General features: G+C 42.3%; 1 protein-coding gene across 40 annotated transcripts in view; it reads left to right on the forward strand.

Moving 5' to 3' along the window:
• Nucleotides 1-18070, forward strand: part of CLASP1 (cytoplasmic linker associated protein 1) — a 292383-nt gene extending 274313 nt beyond the window's left edge. For 9 of the 40 annotated variants that reach the window (XM_030581039.1, XM_030581043.1, XM_030581042.1 and 6 more), the window contains 3 exons: nt 6233-6439; nt 12749-12865; nt 13728-18065. In XM_030581039.1, coding sequence (XP_030436899.1) covers nt 6233-6439; nt 12749-12865; nt 13728-13814 — 411 coding nt within the window. In that variant the 3' untranslated portion in view covers nt 13815-18065. Of the gene's footprint in view, nt 1-6232; nt 6440-12748; nt 12866-13727 lie in introns of all 40 variants that reach the window. The other 31 variants (XM_030581046.1, XM_030581047.1, XM_030581049.1 and 28 more) reach the window with 8 other exon arrangements.
• Nucleotides 18071-20370: the final 2300 nt, after the last annotated feature.

Raw genomic sequence — 20370 nt, forward strand, 5'->3', positions numbered from 1 at the left:
CTGGGAGCCCTCTTTTATTGTGATTCTGACTACACCTACACTCTGTGCATGTGCAGATAAATTCATAGAGGATAGGTCCATTAATGGCTATTAGCCAGGATGGACAAAGATGGTGTTCCTATCCTCTGTTTGCCAGACGCTGGGAATGGGCAACAGGGGATGGATCCCCATTCTTATGTTCTTATGCCTATTTTCATGAAGACACTCACCCCCTCACAAAAGATTCCTGAGTTTCATTGTAGGTCCAAACCATTATCAACACAGGATACTCCACTTTGGACTAGAAATAGCACCCAGAGTGTGTATGAAAATGCTTTCAGTAGTGGCGGCACACATCCGATGCCGTGGCTCAACAGTCTTTCCTTACCTAGACGATTGGCTGTTGACAGGGAGATTTCATCAGGAGGTACTGACATCAACCTCCTCTTTATTTGGTCTTCAAAAATTACTGGTAATCTGTGTGAACACAGAATTTAGTTCCATCAGAGACCATAAAATTTATCGGCATGACTCTGGACAGACTCAGCAGACACTTCATGATCAGTCATGAATAGGAACTACATGATTCCCTGGTGAAGAGCATATTCAGACAGTGGGGATTCCTGTCAAGGTCAGAACTCTAAAGTGGGTGCCCTCCAAATCTCGTGTGTGGGACCCTTACAGTCCCTTTCCTCCATTCCTCTCTTACCTGAAGTCCTCGGAAAGATTCAGTGGGATGGGGCAGTGATTATCCTCATTGCTCCCAGGTGGCTCGGACAATTTTGGTTCCCTAACCTTCTCAGACTGTCAGGCTGTCCACCTGTCAGTATCCAGTTGTTTCTAGGCCTCTTGACACAAGACAAGGGCAAGATCAGACTTCCATGTCCAGGGTCCCTCCACCTTATCGCTTGGTATTTGGACGGGCGTTGCATCGAGAACAAAGATGTTTGGTAGTTGTTCAAACCATCCTTAACAATAGTAGGAAGGAATCCACTGGGAAATGCTACTTAGCTAAGTGGAAGAGATTTTTCGATTTGGGCTCAATGTTGCCAGATGTCCCAGGAGGAATAGGACGTTTCCACTACTCTAGACTATCTTTTGGACCCTGAAGACCTCATGTGTTTCTCTTAGCTCCCTGTGAGTGCACTTGGCAAAGATTAGTGCCTGCTGAGACCCCTAGTGACAACCACTGTATTTTCATCCATCCAGTGACTGTACATTTTCTAAAAGATCTAGTTAGAACCTTCCCTCTAGTAACTAAACCTGCTCCAACATGGGAACTTAACTTGGTGGTCCTCATGGTGTTAACCAAGTCACCATTTGAACCATTAGCTACATGCTTGCTGTCCCATCTATCCGTTAATATTGACTTTCTAGTGGTCTTCACTAGAACGTTGACTTCAGTTAGAAGTTGGAAAACTAGGAGCCCATATGGCTGATCCACCTAACACAGTTTTCCAAGACTAAGGTTTTGTTGGGACTACACCCAAAATTCACCCCGAAGGTAATCTTGGCCTTTTATCTAAACCAGACAGTACATCCATCTGTCTTTTTTCCAAAGCCATATGCCACCAATGAGGAGAGGAAACTCCACTCCCTGGATCTATGCTGGCATTTGCACTTTATATACAAAGACAAAAGTCATTTAGGAAATCACCTAGACTGTTGAAGTCACTGGCGGAACAGATGAAAGGACAAGCAAGTTCTCCTCTGTTAACAGTCAGCTAATACCTCTCCCCCTCAACATGTGAGAGCCCACTCTACCAGAGCCCAGACAGCTTTGGTAGCCTCACTTTATGAAGTGCTGCTCTTTGATATCTGTAAAGTGGCAGTGTGGAGCTCTGCACATACCTGCCCAAGACATTATGCACCAGTTCAACATCTGCAGCTGATGTATCCTTTGGATTTACAGTCTATCAGTCGTCTATAATGTGTAAGTCCTTGCATCCTCCTCCTAAATGAGAACTTTTGGTCAGTCACCCACAGTAGAATGCACATAGGGACAAGCACTTGAGGAAGAAAGAGAGGTCACTTACTTTGTACAATAACTGGAGTTCTTTGAGATGTGAAACTCCTCTCTGTATTCCGCTACCCACCTGCCTTCTCCTCTGCTTCCAAAGTTTACAGGAGGGAAGGAACTGCAGAAGCAGTCTGTCCAGATTGCCCTTTATGCCCTGGAGCTGGAGCATGCAGAATAGAAGCATGCAGGCATGGGCCAGGAGACACTGCTAGCAAAAATCTTCTGATCTCAGGTCCATGGAGCGCATGTGTACCGCCACAGTGGAATACAAGTAGGGACCACACATCTCAAAGATCTCCAGCTGCTATTCAAACCCACACCCTGGACCTTTTGAACTTCATGTGTCAATAGTTATATTGCTGTCCGTCAGTGCCAGAAAGTCATAGAGCTAAAGAGAGTGAGGCCAGAGGTACCACCAGATCATATAGTCTGACGTCTTGCATGTCACAGGCCACCAACATCACCCAGCACCCACACCCTAAACCCAACAACTAAAATTAACCCTCAGAAAATTAAACTCTTGTGCGCCACAGGCAGAAAACAGAAGGGACCGAAGTGCACCAGTGCCCGAGCCCCCTGCAGTGGGAAGGAATTGAATAAGTGAGATATACCAAGATACCAGCAAATAACCCACATCCTGCTCTGCAGAGAGAGGCAACTCCCCACGCTCACCCCCAAGGTCACTGCCAATCCGACCTGGGAGAAAATTCCTTCCCAATCCTGCAATGTCTCATGGCATGTACACACATCAGGCAGCCTGACAGTAAAAGCATCTATGGAAGAATCTTGGAGGCCTGTAAAACAGACAGCTCGTACGCCTATAAATGTAAAAAACAACAAAAACAGAATATTAAGGTTACAAAGTGAAGCTCTCAAAAGTCATGAAATGACAACTTCAAGGTTCCGTACTCAGCCTTGCCTCTGCCCCCTATATATGTGCTCCTGTACAGAGCTGCTTCAGTTGTAGCCATAATTATAATGAATGTAAGTATAAGATTAAAGAAATTAGGCTTGATTCTGATTTTTACTTTACCCTACTTTTATACCAGTCTAACTCCATTGACTTAAATGGAGTTCCTGTTTTTTACACTGGTATGAAATAATAATTAAACCCATTGCTACTTAATTGTAAAGAAATATTCAGGGCTTGACAAGCAATTGCTTTTAATTTAAATTAGCTTTTAGTGCTCAAAGAATGATGTGGGCCGTATTATTGTTTGGTGAGTTTTTATCTCTTTTTGCTTAGAGTTAGTGGAAAAGAACCATCTTTCTGTTCCCAATTGTTTAAAATTAACTCATTTGTTCCAGTAAATTTACTCACCTCTGACTAAGGAGAAGTATCATTTGCCATAAACAATACTATTGATGTGACATTGCTGTGGCCCGTCATAGACTTTAAGGCCAGAAGGGAACATGATCATCTCGTCTGACCACTTGCATGAATCTCACCCGCCCACTCCTTTGTTTCACACCAATAAAATAAACACAGAAATATTCAATGATCTTGTGAAATAGTTACAAAACATCTTCATCAATTTAAAGGTCAGAAAAGGGAATATTTCTTGCTATTGATTTTCTCTTTGCTTTATCTCTGTAGAACTAATCCTACAGACCTATAAAGTTGATGAATATTTTACCTGTATAAGAGCTGTTAGATGTGTCTTTTCCTATATATGAAAAGGAAATGGTCCAGTGCACGAAAGATAACATGTAAAGTTAATCTCATTGGTGGTTTAGAAGAAGAATTGTACTAAAGGCCTGATCCCTGTTGAAGCCAGTAGGAGATTTGGGTGCACAGTGAATGCTGGGTTAAGTCCTAAATTATTAACTGGCATTTTATTGCTTGAGATGCAACATGGTGGCATTTTGTTGTAAGGCGTCAATGTAGATGTAATGATAGAACAATTTGTCCTGCTGGATCAAAAGAGGTTGACAGGAACTTTTAAGATACCCTATCCCCTGCAGTGTCTTTCCAAAGTAATTGTCTGTGTATGTGAGAGAGAGAACAAAATAGGTGTTTACTCGCTAAGGCACCAATTCAGGAAAGCACTTAAACACATGCTTAAATCCCATTGACATCAATTGGATTTCAGCAGGTTCTTAAACTTAAACATGTACTTAAGTGCTTTGCTGAAGTTTGACCTAAATGCAGACACCATTTACTTGATATGCGCTCATAAGACCAGAAATCTTCCACTGGCTCTAAACAGAAAATGAATTATGCAATTTTCCCTTCCCTACGTGGTAGAAATTTAGTTCATGGAGAAGTGACCTGATAAAAATAACCAGCTGCTGTCCAAGTAAATTAGGCCCACCCACTGGGACCCTTTAGGCAATATTTTGAAAAAGTGGGTGTGTAGGTATAATCCAACTTGTTTCTATACCAACTAATCTGGCACTTTCTAGTTATGTACAGTATTAGAATGCCACAATTGTAGTCAACATCAATATTAACTTAAAATTCCAGTTAGAAAAAAATGCAAAAGAAAAAACCCAACCTCCATTGTGTGAAAACTCCTAAAGTTCAAAAACAGCAGAATTTGTTTTCTAAAAGGTGAGCAAAAACTAATTCCCACAATTAAGATTTAGTTCAAAGGCAACTTTTCATGCTGAGTTTATAATGGCAAAACCGTTGGATCCTTCATTGCCATTTTCACATTTTGTGGAAAATTGTAACCCTGTGACTATATTTCTTGAATGAATAATAACATTAATGGTTGTAGATACCTTTCTGACTAAAAAAATGGACCCCAATCCTGCAGCATTATATGCATGTAAAACTTCCATGTGCAAATAATGCAGGTCTAAGGCCCAAGTCAGTGTAATTTTTTGGGAATTATTCCAGATTTATATTGATGTAACTGAGATCAGAATCTGTCTCTGAGTATGTACTAAAATAGCATCACTTTCTTATCAGGCAAAACACCAAGAAGATAAAATTCCGTAGTACATTGTGATCTGTTTGTCCAGTTTTTTCTCACTCATTGTGTCTGTGATAACATTTACAAATGAAGCGTTCAGAGTTGTCACAAATCATAATCCTGAACGGCCTGTGTTCAGATACGTGTGACTCACCCACAAATGTTGTTAAATTCATGACTAGACATCTATGCTTCCTCTTAATCCTAGTTTCATTTCCATGCAGGGGAAGGAGCCATCAAAAGCGCCAGTGCCAAGAAGTGAATTGCTTTTAAAGAAAAGCTCTCCAAATAGAGATCTCTTGAGAGCTTCTTATTTCATCGGCACAAGCAGTTTTATTCCTTTGCACCAAAGTCTTAGATTATCCCATTGGTAAATACTGATATTTCTCCTCCACCTCAAGAACAACATATAATATCTCACACACACACGCGCGCGCGCGCACACACACACACACACACACTCTAACACTAAGAAATCCTGGCTTCACATGCCTATTGTGTGATTCATTCACAGACCTTCTGATGCGAATTGATCCCTATAGAATTCTAACAAGTTGGCTGATTGCCCCTCTTTTTCTAAAACATTTTAAAGTTATGTTATGAAAGGTCCTAGGTTGACAATTCCTCAGCTATAGAAAACAGCATGCAGTCAGCAGCATGGTGCCATGGTGCCTCACAAAGGTACCTCTACCCTGACAACACCAAAGGTTCAGTATCTGAGATTGGTCCATCCTTGACTTCCTTGTGAAGACTGCTAACAGTGATGCAGTTTTGGGGACACTGATGCAGGTTTCTGTGACTAACGTGCCCCAAAAAGAATGGATTGAGGCTATGCATATTTAAGTGAGGCATCCAAGCAGCCCTCAGTAACAGTGAGGGTGACTAACCACTGGAACAAACTACCAAGGGTGGATTTTCCATCTCTTGATATATTCAGATCAAGACCGGAGGCTTTCTAAGATGTGCTTTGGTCAAACAAGTTATTGGGCTCAATACCAGATTCATCTGGTGCAATTCTGTGACCTGTGTTATACAGGAAGCTATAATAGATGATCATCTGGCCTTAAAATCTGTTAATCTGTGATTTTTTGTCACATACTGGCCTGCTTGCAATAGATCTGTAGCTGGAGGCAAATGTTGCCAATTCTCTGAAGCCCCCCACTCCTCAGGAATGCCTTTTGTACTTGTAAGGGGTCTATTGTAGAACAGCATCAGCAGAAGTTTCCTTGTGTTCGCTGGCGTGTGGAGGATTATTTTGCTTGTGAAGTGAGAGCCCATTAATGTTTTTGTTTTGTTTTGTTTTTTATTCCAGGTTGTCAGAGCTGCTGAGGAAGCTGCTTCCACCCTGGCCAGTTCCATACACCCCGAACAGTGCATCAAAGTGCTCTGCCCCATCATTCAAACCGCTGACTACCCGATTAATCTAGCTGCCATCAAAATGCAGACAAAAGTCATTGAAAGGATTTCAAAAGAATCTTTACATCAGCTGCTTCCTGATATCATCCCTGGATTGTTACAGGTACACAACCTCGCATGAAAGGTGTTATCTATTAGTATTAATAATCATCATCTTGTTTATTTTGGTTGTGGTGAGTGACCAACTGAGAATAAGTTCCTGTCGTGCTAGCACTGTACAAACACTAAGAGCAAAGTATCATTTCGTTCTTTCTAATGTCTGGTTAACAGAATATGTGGGCGCTTCTGAAACCAGAATCTGGTGCATTTGGATTTAAATTTAAAGCAGATCTGTAGTTCTCTTTTTAGTCTTCACACTTTAGTCTAAGGAAAGGGGAAAATCCAATTCTTGAGTTCAAATTCTATCCTTGGAAACATGGCTCCCAGTGAAGTTAAGGGCAGGATTTAGCTCCTGTGTTGTACAGTCTCTGTACATCGGGTTCTTCTGTTATTCTGCTGAGTCACTGAGGACTCACCTGTAAACCTGTGCCGGACTCCAAATAGGCTATGAAGCCCTCTTCACTTCCCAGCACCCTGAACTTTATGACCAATTCATATTTGGACACCTATCGTAACCGAATAGGAGCTGGGTGGGGCAGAGGTGTTTTCTGTCAATACTAAGGCAGGGTGTTGACATTACAATAATTGTGGTTTTCACTCTCATTGGTGACTGCGTGGGAATGGTAATCCATTTCTCTGCCCACACACTGGGCAGGCAGCAGTTCTGGGCACTGGGGTTATGCTATAATGAGAAAGATAGAAATCCAGGGAGAGAATAAGATAGAATGACATCTGAGAGAGTCACAAGGTTGACTATGGAAAGAAATACATTCTTATGGGGGGTTGGGCCTGTAAGTCCCCACTATGTCATAGGGGAACTTGGATGAGGAAACCTTCATACAGAGAATAAGCATAAGAAATGTCTCAAGAAGCTGAAAATAACATTTAATTCCTCTTCAACCTCAAGAGGATTAGAGTGATGTCAGAGCTTTACCCTATGCTATCCTTCTGATACCATCCCTACTATTGCCTCAGCCCCAGCAGTGTTGGCAACTCTTGCAATAGTTGCTGTTTTTCTTAAAGCCCCACCTCGTGGAGTCAGGTGATCACAGGAGAATCTTAGTTTTCATTTTAAAAAATGTTTCTAGCGCTAGTTGTGGAGAAGCTTGAAAAATGACCTGAATGTATCCAAAAGGCATAACAACTGTAAGGCAAAGAAAAATAACCCAACATTTATTATTTTTTGTAATCTCATTGTTTTTAAGCCAGTCTCATGGTTTTTTGGAGAGTAACTCATGATTTTTGAACTCTTAGTGTTGACAGTGTCTGTACCACCTTAGAAATCTATGTTGATCATACGGATCCTTTTCTCATATTTGTCAAACCACTTTGGGATCCTTCTGGATGGAAGATGTTTATATGAACTGAAAGTCATTGTTGCAATCATTCAGCCAGATAATGTTGGTGTAGTGCTTTAAAGATAACAATGTCAAGTATGCTAGTAATCCGTGTACCACAGTGAAATGTGTGTGAAATGCTCAGCTGCAATAACTGTGATCCCCTACATCCTAAAAAGCAGAATTAGTTTGAAGGTACATTCATGGGATCTGTTTCCTTTTCAAGCTGCTGGATAAGGATCTTGTTGTACAAGGCCAGGGTCAGGTTATGGCCTACAGGCACACCCTATGTGTCACAGGAGGAGTTTCTCAGGCAGAATTCCAGCTGACTTAGTCAGAATTCCTGGGTCTCCAAGGGAGCACACATGCCAATGGCAGCTCTGCCACTGTGTAAATGGAAGCAGCATGCGTTTCTGCTGGGCACTGCCAGCTCTTCACTATGGGACTGTGGTCACTCCACAGCCACCTTGCAGCTGACCCCTGTGCGGGGTATTAGTGAGGAGATGGCTCTTTGCACTTCCTTTCTCCCCCACTTTGTGCGCCCCTGCCAGGCCAGCTAGAATCTGACACCTAGGCCAGAAAAGTTTACCTGGATAAGATACACCAGCATAGCTCTAATGGCAAACATCCCTAGTGCTGACACAGCTTATACTGGCAAAAAAAAAAGTGCTTTTGCCGTTATAGCTTCTACCAATTTCCTGAATGAAATAAGATCATCTGGCCAAAGCACATTTGTGCCAGTGGAACCGTATCTACACTGGGGCTTTTGCCAGAAGAGAAATGTTACCAAAAAAATCACCCTCCTAACCGACATAGCTACGTTGGAAACAGTGTCTAGTGGAGACCTGCTCTTACTGTGATAGAGTAAAGAACCATGACTTCACAAGATAAAGGTGAGTTACGGTATCAAGGTTCTCCTCCTTTTGTTCTCTTCAAACAGAAGCGCTGTTAGAAGACATAGCATAAATACTTAAGTGCAGCTAAGGTTATTCCTGATGTCAGAGCGTGTTGTGAAACGACACTGCACAGACCTGCCTCTCTCCGGAGTCCTGTCCTATGAGATATTTTGTGGCTTTCATTTTTCTAGTAAATTTCAGTCATAGAGTCAGTGAACTCCCTCCTGGCTGTCAGTGACTGGTTCACCCTGCACTATGTTGCAAAGCCAAGACAGTAATGTGTACGAAACCCAAACATTTTTTCCGAGGTAGAGTCTGTGCTCCTCCTCTAATCAATCATCTTGTCAGTTTTCCACAGTCTCATGAGGTGAAGCCTTCTGACATCACAATTATATTTCAAAAGGTCTCCCACCCATTACCTGGAATAGGCCCTTGTCTTATGTCATTCATCAGTGCAATTCAATTGTATAGAGCTTCTTTCATGCACGTTATCTGAAAAACAATTCAGAGGCTTAAATACAGCTACAACATTGAAATTAGAAAAGAAATGGCATGGGGAAGGAGGATTTCAGATGACCAGAAGGAATGGCGAACAGACAAGGCAGGAACAGAGACACCCTGAGCATTTCTCTTTTTGTAAAGAGAGACACAACTAAAGGATTATTCTGTCTGAAAACACAGCCTAAAGCAGTAATTCAGGCTGAGGTCAGCCTTGGGCTGGGGGCACATAACGAGCAACTACTGTCACTTGTCGCAGTACGATTCCTGATCTCTCCAGTACCGCAGAGTGCTGCAGTTTTGTTATCGTCACTTACTTTATGGAATAAAAATTCAAATAAAATTAAAGGAATAAACATAAAGGTCAGTGTATGAGAGGTATGGGGTAATGTTATCTTGGGAAATTTGATTTGTCATTCGTTTGGGCTGTGTTCAGTTAGTTATGACTTCTTTTAATCTGGTTCGATATTTTCCACCTTTTTCTATCTGGCTGCTAGACCAGCTGGGTATTATATTTCCCATTCAGCAAGATCATCTGGGATACAGGCTGCTTTAAACATCCCTTTGGAACAAGTTGAGATCCAATCCCAACAGTCTTTACTCAGGCAGAACTCGCACTGAGGTAATGAGAGTCATGCTGGAGCAAGGGCTGCATATAATAACCATTGCAGAATGAGCCCTCACATTTATTGATCGGCCAAGTCCAGTTTACATGCTAGTCTTTGGCCACATTTTATTCGTTTCTACCTTTCATTGCAAATAACCACATTGTAAACACTAAAAACTAAACATAACTCCACCCTGGAACAGATTCAGCCCTGGTGTAACTCACCTATCTTCAGTGGGATTGCACTAGAGATAAGTTAGGCCTTTTGTCTATTGGGCAATCAAATACATACTTACATTTTACTTACCTATTTTATTTTTGTCCATTACTTCTACTATCATTGGAGTTATGAAAAGACCCTGTAATTTATGATTAATGATCAAAATCATTCAAGATTGTTTCACAGGAGAAATTATTTCAGACCTTTCAGAATATTACAAAATGAAATCGTACACGGTTGTAATTACCTTTAAAATCCTGCCTTTTGTGTCTGGCTGCAAAGTTCAACTTGTTATCCAGCATCTTGAATGTGTCTGGTGTGTGATGTTTTGGATAATTTTCATTGTAATTAATAGACAGACACACAACACTAACAAGGAATTTTGGATTAATGAAAGTTGCCAAAGGCCTTGTCTGCACATAAAAATTGTATTGCTATCCCAGTAGTATTTGTCCTGCTATCTCAGTATAGTTAAAGCAGTACAACCCCACTAATGTAGATGTGGTTATACTGGTAAAAAGATTCCTTTGAGTATGTGTGCACTGCAATGGGAGATGTGATTGCAGCTTGGATAGACATACCCGTACCAGCTTTAATCTAGCTAGCACAGCTAAAAACAACAGTAGCGAAACTGTGGTCCAGACCCTGGCACAGGCTAGGAACTCAGGGCTATACCCAGGGCTCCAAGTGGGCTTGTCCATGCGGCTGCTCCTTCACTGCTCTTTTCAGCCATGCTAGCTAGGTCAAAGCTAGCACAGACATGCCTACCCAAGCTGCAGTTGCACCTCCTGTTGCAGTGTAGACATACCCGAGATCCCTGGAAAGTTCAAGTGACTCAAGCAAAGATGTGAAGTTAATGTGCATATAAGTGAAAGCATGTTAGGCAACCCCCCATGCTGTCAGTCAGGACTAAAATGGCTGTAGTTTGCTGTAATTTAGTCCTCCTGAGACAAACTAAAACCATTTTATTCCTGAGTGAGAGCATCCAAACCGGGGTTAACATGCTTTAACTTTCATGCATTAACTTCCACATCTTCACTTCATTTGCCTTCACTTTTCTGGGTGTCCCCATGTAGACAAGTCATTATGGTGGTACAGCTTTTGCTATCGGGAAGGGGAAAAAGCTATACCAGTATAATCACCTTTATACTGGAATAGCTGAGTCCACGCTAGGGGTTGGAGCAATGTAACTATGGCAGTAGAAAAACACCACCCCGTCCAAAATTATTAAACTGGTATAAAAACTGTGTGTGGACAGTGATACAGTGCCAGTATGTGTCCTCAGAATGGGAAATACCCGTACATTTAACTTCTGTGGATGGTAAATGTCCAGTTTGTAATGGCATCTCAAGTAATAAGAATACCTTTATTATCATTATTAATATTACACATTTTAATATTAATAAATTACCTATTTTTAACGTTTATATTGTATTCGCTGACCACTTCTGGGGCCCATTGTGTTAGGTGCAATAAAATCACATAATGAGAGACCGCTCCTGCCCTCCAGAGCTGAACGGACGAGACAGTAAAATGGTGAGAGGGGAAGTGACTTACCCTTTATCACACAGCAGGGCCAGGACTAGAAGCCTGGTGTCCTGAGCCCCAGATCATTACCTATCTGCTCTGGAAGTGCAAACTATTATGCTCTTCAGTACAGTCGGGAGTGGGGGGGTTATTTACAAATGTATAACAATATTTAGCTTCCTTCCTCCCCTAAAAAAGCCACATTTTAATTTGTTGGTAGAAATCTGTGCTGGCCCCTCAGTAAAAATACCAGCCCTGTTCTGGTGAACGCTGCGAAACGACATGCCAGGTGTAGCATGCAGCCCACCAAAGTAGCTGTGTATGTGTTACTCATTGCTGTTCATTGATTGATGATCACTTGAGTGCAGAACTAGCAGCATGAGCCATAGAGCTGCAATGGCTTGACGGATAGTCTGAGGTCTCTCCCGTTTTTGGGGATGTGGCCCACTAGCCCCAAGGAGCACATAATGGACTTTCTCAAAGAAGTTCCTGCCTGATAACTGTCTTCCATTGTTTGTAGTGTCGTAGCCGTATTGGTCCCAGGCTATAATAGAGACAAGGTGGATGAGAGAAATATCTTTTATTGGACCATCTTCGGTTGTCTCTTTCACCAACATGTCACCCACCTTGTCTGTCTTAAAAAGACATGATAGTAGTACACAATATTAATAATTTGCACTTTATAGCACCTTCATGCCATGGTGGTTTGAGTGCTACAAACAGCTTCCATTTGAGGATCCTAATGCACTTCACAAAACAGCCTTTGGGTCCGATCCTGCCAAACTCATGCCCCTCAAGGACTTTATTACGTTCCCATATCAAGCTTTTAAGGTCTGATCCAAAGCCCATTGAAATCAATGGAAAGAGTTAGGCTCTGTATTAGCCAAATTCTTCCTTATGTTACCTACTTACAACCCAGCGGGCATCAATGGGAGTTTCTTCTATATTTGTGAGGACGGAACTGAGCCCTCAGTGTTACTTAATCCCTTTATGGATCCAGAACTCGCTATGAAACGTCATCACGGATGATAGCAGTAGAAAGCACTCAGATCCAGCGAAATACACCACTGAGCCTAATCTACAGCCCATTACACTCAGTAAGGGTCCTCCTGTTGATTTTGTATCAGGCCCTATGGCCATGCGTTACCAGCCCATTAGTAAACTGATTGGAAAAGATCTTGGAAAGTGACCTTTGATTTGTGCAACCTTTTTGCTTCTCCTGGTCTAGGGGTACGATAATACAGAGAGCAGCGTTCGCAAAGCCAGCGTGTTTTGCCTAGTGGCAATTTATTCAGTAATTGGAGAAGAACTGAAACCTCACCTCGCACAGCTCACAGGAAGCAAGGTACAATGTTACAGCCCCTTGAATATTTTCTACTAGGTAACTGAACGGTGTGTGCTCTCAGCAGCTGAAGGCTTGTCTTCCTTGTAAGCTTAGTTCTCTTAAGTTCACCCCTCTCTAGTTTAGCCTGGCTTGATTTAGAGCAGCCACACTGCAAAACAACACTTGAGCAGCCCAGAGTGTTTGGATTAGCAGCACGGAGCAGCTGAGACCCCACTGCCTTACTGGCTTGAGCATTGCAACACTCAAGCTTCAGTCCATGTTTGTGTATGCACAGGAGCCAGGTTAGGGGCAACACTCATGATAGCTCGAGCTAACAGTGCAGTGAAGACAAGCCCTCAATCCAACGCTGTCCTGCATACAAGAACTAATTGGCTACACCACATGCCTCTGCTGGCTTGGGTCTTCACTGACTGTGGTATCCAGAACATTTCATAATATGTAGGCCTCGGCCCTGCAGTCTGTTCTGTGTGGGTGGATCCCTGCCCCTCTACAGAGTGACAGACAGGAATCCTACCCACACAGATCAGATTGCAGGATCAGGGCCATGCCCTGAAAAATGCCAACAATGAATGTAAAAATTCAGGCCTCACTGAAGTGGGAGTTTTGCCATTCGCTGCAATGTAGACTGGATTTCTCCCCGGATTTTTTTCCTGCTACCAATTTTTTATTTTATTTTAGTAACTATCTGTTTTCATGTTATCACCTGATTTATACTTTGATCCTTCATGGGCAGATCCCTGCCCCACACATAGCTCATTGCAGGATCCACATTTAAGGGTTTTGCCCTAATATTTCCAGTGAACTTTTGCTGTCTTTCTTTTCTGGATTATTTGATCTTCTTCTAACTTCTTTTATCTTCCAGATGAAGCTACTAAACTTGTACATAAAGAGGGCCCAGACCACCAATAGTAACAGCAGCTCATCTTCAGATGTTTCAACGCACAGTTAATGGAGATATCTGGACATGTGTGTAGACTTAGAAGCAATCAGCGGTGCCTCTCAGAGACCTTTCTGCTACTCTTTCTTCATTGGCACGTCCCATCAACTAAAGGAGGCCACGCAGATATTTATTGCAATCAGTATTTTAGTCCTTTAAAGCTTTTATGTAGACTCTTATTGGTACTGAATGTAAAGGAAGCAAGGCCTGTGTTGCAGTCCTCATTTAAGAAAAAACAACAGTAGAAAGCCATACTTAAACATATTGGTATAGCCAGCTGAAATCTTTACCATATGTTTAGGTTGCAGTGTTTCAGAACTGAGTCCAAACAACATGTTTATGCTTAAAAGCGAAGTGAGTCCTTTTTTTAGTTAATTTAACACAAAGTTTTATTTTTTAACGTTTTAATTTCCTGCTGTGGAAGCAATTTTTCCTTCTGAGCGTAACCCATTTTGGCTAGACCCTTCACCTCACACGTGCAGTGGTATGTCCCATTCTATAACTCTGATCTGAAACTTGCCTAAACTGCAAGATATTGATGATGAAATCTTTGCAAATATTGCCATTCCTCTGGCATTTAAAGCTTTAAGACGGATTGGTACCTTTATTGAGTAATTAAAAAAATCCAAGTTTTATAGATAAAGATCCAGATTTCCATCTGGGCTAAGAATTTCTCTGCAGCTTTTCCCCACCCGCCAGTATCGTCTAACAAGAGCAGCCTGGGTCTCCTGACTGTAACGAACAAGGTTAACATCAGCCCTGCCTTCCACCTTCTTCCGTTGCTCAGAAGACCCTGAGGGTTAATTTTAAAGGCAGGATAGTGGGTTTGTCATCAGGAAATATAAAGGGGAACTCTTAACCGGACAAAATATTCCTGTACATTTAAACTTGCAGCTATGGGGTTTGGTCCTAGTGTTTAATAAGACAGTGCCCCCCCTCTCCTGCACACCCACACATAACCTTGTGCCTAAAAAGCCTGCAGTGTAGTTAACCAGCATTTTAACCTCTTCCTCGCTGACAGAACCAGAGTACAATCCTGCAAGGCACTTAGCACCTCTGGATAGGTGTTGAGTGGCCTCAGCTGCCATTGGCTTCGGTGGAGATGGGGTCACTCAGCCCTTGCAGGATTGGGCCCCTGTAATAGGCAAGGCTGGCAGAATTCTTTAATGGACTGATCAGCATGGGGAAAACTTAGAACCAACCCAGCCCCAGTGAAATATACCAGCAGAGGGGTCCCCCAGGCTCTGCACATCCCCTGCAGAGTTGCCTGGTGTCCCACCCAGGGAAGGCTAATGCCATGTCGACTCAACACTCCACACTCCCACCCCCCATCAGTATGTTGAAAGATCTGATCCTGAGAGGTGCTGAGTGGCCTTCTTCTCCCATTGAAATCAATAATAGTTGAGGCTGTCTCAGGACCTGGCAGAATCAGGCCCCAAAGCAGAAGGTTTTTCAGCCTCTTTCATCCCTTGTGTGATAAAGTCAAAGGGACGATCCGGCTCCTGTTTTTTTCAGGATAGGCCCGATCTTACACTGGCTGCAGGATCAGGCCATTTGTCTGCTGCTCTTCCTGCATATAACACTATCATAAGAGAGATCTTTACTAGCCTGTATTGTGGTTTTTCCCCAAAGACTCACCGCAGACTCGAAAATGCCTTCATTGGAGGGAGGCTGTTATAACCTGTGCTAGCCAGTAAAATCCAGTTTCCCTTCATGTGGACCATTCACTTTCACCCCTTCTCGAGAGGTTTTCTTCTTCATTTTTTAATTCTTGTTGTGGATGATTTGAATTATTTTAGTTTAACTTGAATTAATTTTCCCTTTTGAGGAAATATTCAATCAATCTGTTGGCAGCAATCAGCTGTCCTGTTTGAATTTTTAGGGTGTTTTATTTTTAAACTGCTTTCCTAACAGTCAGTATTTTAAAAGTCTCTTTTCCCATCTCAGTTCAGCATCTTCTGGGGTCCAGACCTCAGAAGTGGGATGCCAGGTCTGCGAAATTGACTGTGTTGTGTGCTTAGTCCTTCCAGCTGTCTGACCGATCGTGTTCCATCCCCGTTTGCTGTCTGTTGTTTGAATGGCACACGGTGGCGGATCTGTGGGAATTGAACTCCTTCGGAAATGATTTTATATATTTTATAAAATACTGTTAGTATGCACTGAGTGAATGCACTGTAACGTCCATAAACTGACCTACCGCCTATGCTGACACTACAGTGCGAATTAACAACTCGTCTCTTAGAAATACATGTCAAATATGTTGCTGCTGCTGCTTTGAGACTTCAGTGATGAGCTTGTATTTCCAGATGTTATTAGCAGAATTGGGGCTGCAAATCACAGAACCAGGCCTTACTTGCTTAATCAGATACTGTTTTGTTTATCAACAGATGCTCATTAATGTGATACTTTGTTTCATTACACGAGTCAATCAAGGACCGTTCAGCCTTTGAGTACTCTAGATGTCTGTTACACCTGTACACAGTAGGAGGCATTCTGCTTCAATTATTTATAAAGTCATTTGCCTATAATGTACATAGTAAGGTTGGTTTAGAGGTTTGAACATGACTGGATTTTCCTTTGAAGTACTCGAAGGGCTAGCTCTGAATGTCACTGGTATGATCTCCCGTGTTCTGCATTCTGAAAACTGTTCAATCATATTTTCTTTCGCAAGCATAAAGGTCTCTCCGGCTACAAATCTGACAGTGTCCGGGGACACTTGCAGAGAAGGATCTGCATGTTGGCGAGACATCACTGCGACAGTGAGGCAGGTGTTAATGTTTTCCCAGCAGTAGCCACCTACAACAGCTGCCTTTTTCTTGCTGCCCATTATACAGGGCTTCAGTTTTTGGTATCTTACAAGAAAAATGTGTCTTTGATTTGCCCACCATGCTTATAAAGTCTGACTGTGAGGAACTGTGAAAATACCAGCACCCTTTGGCTGTGGGATTGCTTAAATCTCAGACAAGGATGGCCCTTCTGTCATTGGCTGTACCAGTGCTCCGTGGGCATGAGCAAATCAATTGATACGTCCCCCTCACAGTTTTAAGTACAGTAGTTCTCTCCGTAGTGCAGAATTATTGAGGCATGTGGCTTTCATAAGGTACACTATGTGTGCTTGCCTGGATTACAATACAAGACCAGACTTCTTTTCTATTGCTTATTACTAGCTTACCAATAACCTGTATAAGTAACGTAACTCGCATCTTTGTCATCGAAATCTTTTCCCCCTCCTCATCCCTTTATTTATCAAGCATAATCTGACATATTAAGGGACAGAAAATCAGACTTTGTAGAATACAGCAGGACTTTGCTAACAATAATGTTTTAAATGGGAAGTAAAAACTGCTCTGAAAAATGTCAGCCATAAGAAATGATTTTGTTGGCACGGTATTCATGTGCATGTATTTTTTTTCTTTTTTTCCTTCTTTTTTTGGCTTTTGTCATGTTACATCCATATCTGTATTTATATCTTATTTGTTTAACTTTTGAGTGTATCATGGCAAATGTACAGATGTTTTTTGTTAACATTTATGTGATAGAATTTGCTAAAAAAAAATAAATAAAACCTTTTGCGTTTGCCCTAGAATAAATGAAACTTAAGTTTAATTTCCTGCTGAGCCATCTTTAAATTACTGTTTGATACCTACAGCTCGTATCTGTTCATTCACATGGATAGACCGAAAGCTTTTACCTTTCGTTTGATAACAGCAAATGTTGATATTATTTATATAGCAACACCGCCATGGTAGGCATTTTACAGACAAATACTAAGACAGAGCCTCTGCCCCATGGATCTTACAATTGCAGAGCTTAGACCCAATTCTGGAGGATTGTGGGATGTTGCTTGGCAACCGTCCGTTTCGAAGGACGATGGTATAAGTGCTGAAGCAGTTCAGGAGCCATGTTGTAGCATCGTGACTAAAAAGTCCAATTCTCGAGTCCTTGTCACAGCTAATGGAGGCTTAAGGTGAGGGCCAGAAGATGAAGCCAGTGCACTGCTGGCGCTCTGTGGCCTGCTGTACTTTCCTCTCAGATTTATTTGCTTTCCCTTCTCTCAACCCCCTCTCTTCAGCCTCGCTGACTCCCTGCTGCAGTGCAGCCTGTTGCTAGCTATATCTTCCCAGCTTGTGGTGGTCATGGTGAAAGTTTTCAAGTCCCTCTTGCAGATGTCCTTAAACCTGAGCCTAGGTCAGCCCAGTGGCCTTAGAGCAGCCCCATGTTCCCCATACAGGAGAAACTTTGGGATGCATATACACACAGGCTTCAAGTTAGGCACTTGCTTAAGTGCTGTTCAGAATTAGGGCCTGGAGTCTGACTTTAGACCCTAAGCTGGGAGTGGTCTTTAAGCTGCACCCCACAGGAGTAGCCCTGGGAGGCGCCGTGACTTAGAGACATCTGCTTTCTCTTTGCTCCCAGGTTGGGGGGGTGGGAGGATAGTAACTTACTGCCGGTCAGTACCAGGAGTAAATCGCTAACTCCTCTGCCTTCTGCCCTGGGCTCAGCTACTGCAGCCAATGACTAGGGCGAGGCCTGTCCCATTTCCTGCCACTCCCTGTCCACTGCTCTGGGGAATTAGTAAGTAGGCAAATAGCTCTGCTTACTCCTACATGCCTAGCCCCAAAAGCTGGGTACTGTGCGTACAGGTCGAGGGGGAGGGAGGGTTTACTCTCTTGTGTGGATGCATAGTCCTATTTATAATTTAACCTTACAGTTATTAGAGCTTTAATAAGAGGCTCTGGAAGGAACTGAATTCAAGCACAAATTTAGTTGACGCATTTAGAAAGCAGTATTGCCGACCTCAAACATTGAAAAAACATGTCAGACCCACCCCAAAATCAAGAGGTTGGCTTAAAAATCATAAGGTCTAGTGAGAATAATAAACATTGGGTTCTTTTAATTTACTTTCTGGTTTTTGAGCCTTTAGGGGTCCGATTTTCCAGCTTTTCTTCACAGCCAGGAGAGCTAGAAACTTTTTTTTCTGTTTAAAATGAAAGCTGAAATTCTCAATTAATCACCTGACTCCAGGAGTTAGGTCTTCAAGAAAAATGCCAAATATTGCACAATTTTCAATAAAATCACAGGACTTAGTAACAATGCAGAAAGATTTTTGCAAAATGTCATGGCACTAGAAATGTTTCTGCAGAAAGAATTTTTTTAGAGGGCATTAAGGAGAATACCTTCTCTTGTGGCTCTACTGGCAGAGAACAAGGAAGTGAAACTGACTGGTCTAGTTTTCATTTTCTAAACTGAGTTAATTTCAAACAATAAGAGAACAGACAGTATAAACGGAGCAAAGGAAATCACAGTTTGAAATTCTTTCCATTTCTAATAATATCAAGTATTAGTAATAACATGAATAAACAAAATCACTTTAATGTATAATTTTTATCTTGACCGTGTTCCTTTAACAAGCTCAAACATCACATATTGGCTAACAGTGGATTTGAGTAGTGGTATAGGTTCATATTTCCTGCATGGGAAGAGGGTTTTGATCTGAAATAAGGAATGTGCCTCAAATAAAAAGGAATAAGTAAAGAATTTGAAGAAAGGGTGAGGGGGGAATCACATCAGACATTTTCAGTGAAGACAGCAGTAAGATGCTGAGTTCCTCAAAACATTTATTCTCTCCGTATTGGAAGAAAGTCAGCACAAGGCATGTGTGTCCCTTAAACAGGACTTCAGCGTTGCACAGGCTGCCTACTGCCTTTCATGGGGTAGATTTCACCTCGTCTAGTAATTTATTTCTGATGCATCCATGTAGTGCCATAACAAAGATTGAAAGAGGTGGTTGCTGTCCAGCATTGGCCTGTTCTCACTTTTCGCATTTCTTTGGGTCCTTCACACAAAGGCACCATCCAGCCTCCATGTAGTGAGGTGCAGGGGACCCCTGATGTTATAGTTGTGCCTCAGGACTAACAAAATATTGGGCCGCATTGTTCTGGGGACAGTACAAACCCAACTTTGCAGACAGTCCCTACCCTGAAGAGCTTACAGTCTAATACCTGACACATCCCACTCCAGTGGTGAGCAAATTGTCCTCTATATACCCCTTTCCCTGCTTCTTAGAGGTGTTGTGACCCCTCTGTATACCCCTTCCATGCCTCACAGAGGGATTGTGAGGTGTAATTAATGTCCTACTGGTGCTTTGAAATCCTTGAATGAAAGGAGCTATAGAATGTATTGATTTGTAGAATGCTGGCCTTGCCTTGTGTAACAGTGCTTTTCTTTCTAATCTCCTGGCTTTGAAGAGAATTCTTATTGCTAATTGCTCAAGTGTTGGCTTGAAAGTCCTGGTGACTGAAATCCCGCCGCCAGAGGACAGGTATGGCACAGCCAAAGGGAGCAGTAGCGTTCCACCCAGAACCTTTGCTAATTCTCCTTAACTCTGCCTGGATAGACTATCTCTGGAAACGAGTGGGGTGTTCAGATCCATTTAACCCATTTCTCTGCTGAGAGTGTCAGTACCCATACATGAACCAGTCTGCACCCCCTTCTTCCTGCTGGCTACTCAGCTAACCATCTCTTGGGAGGTGCTGCAGTGCAGTGGAGGGTGTTCAGCATCTTGCAG

The sequence above is a fragment of the Gopherus evgoodei genome, chromosome 11 (genome assembly GCF_007399415.2).
Source record: "Gopherus evgoodei ecotype Sinaloan lineage chromosome 11, rGopEvg1_v1.p, whole genome shotgun sequence".
NCBI lineage: Eukaryota > Metazoa > Chordata > Testudines > Testudinidae > Gopherus > Gopherus evgoodei.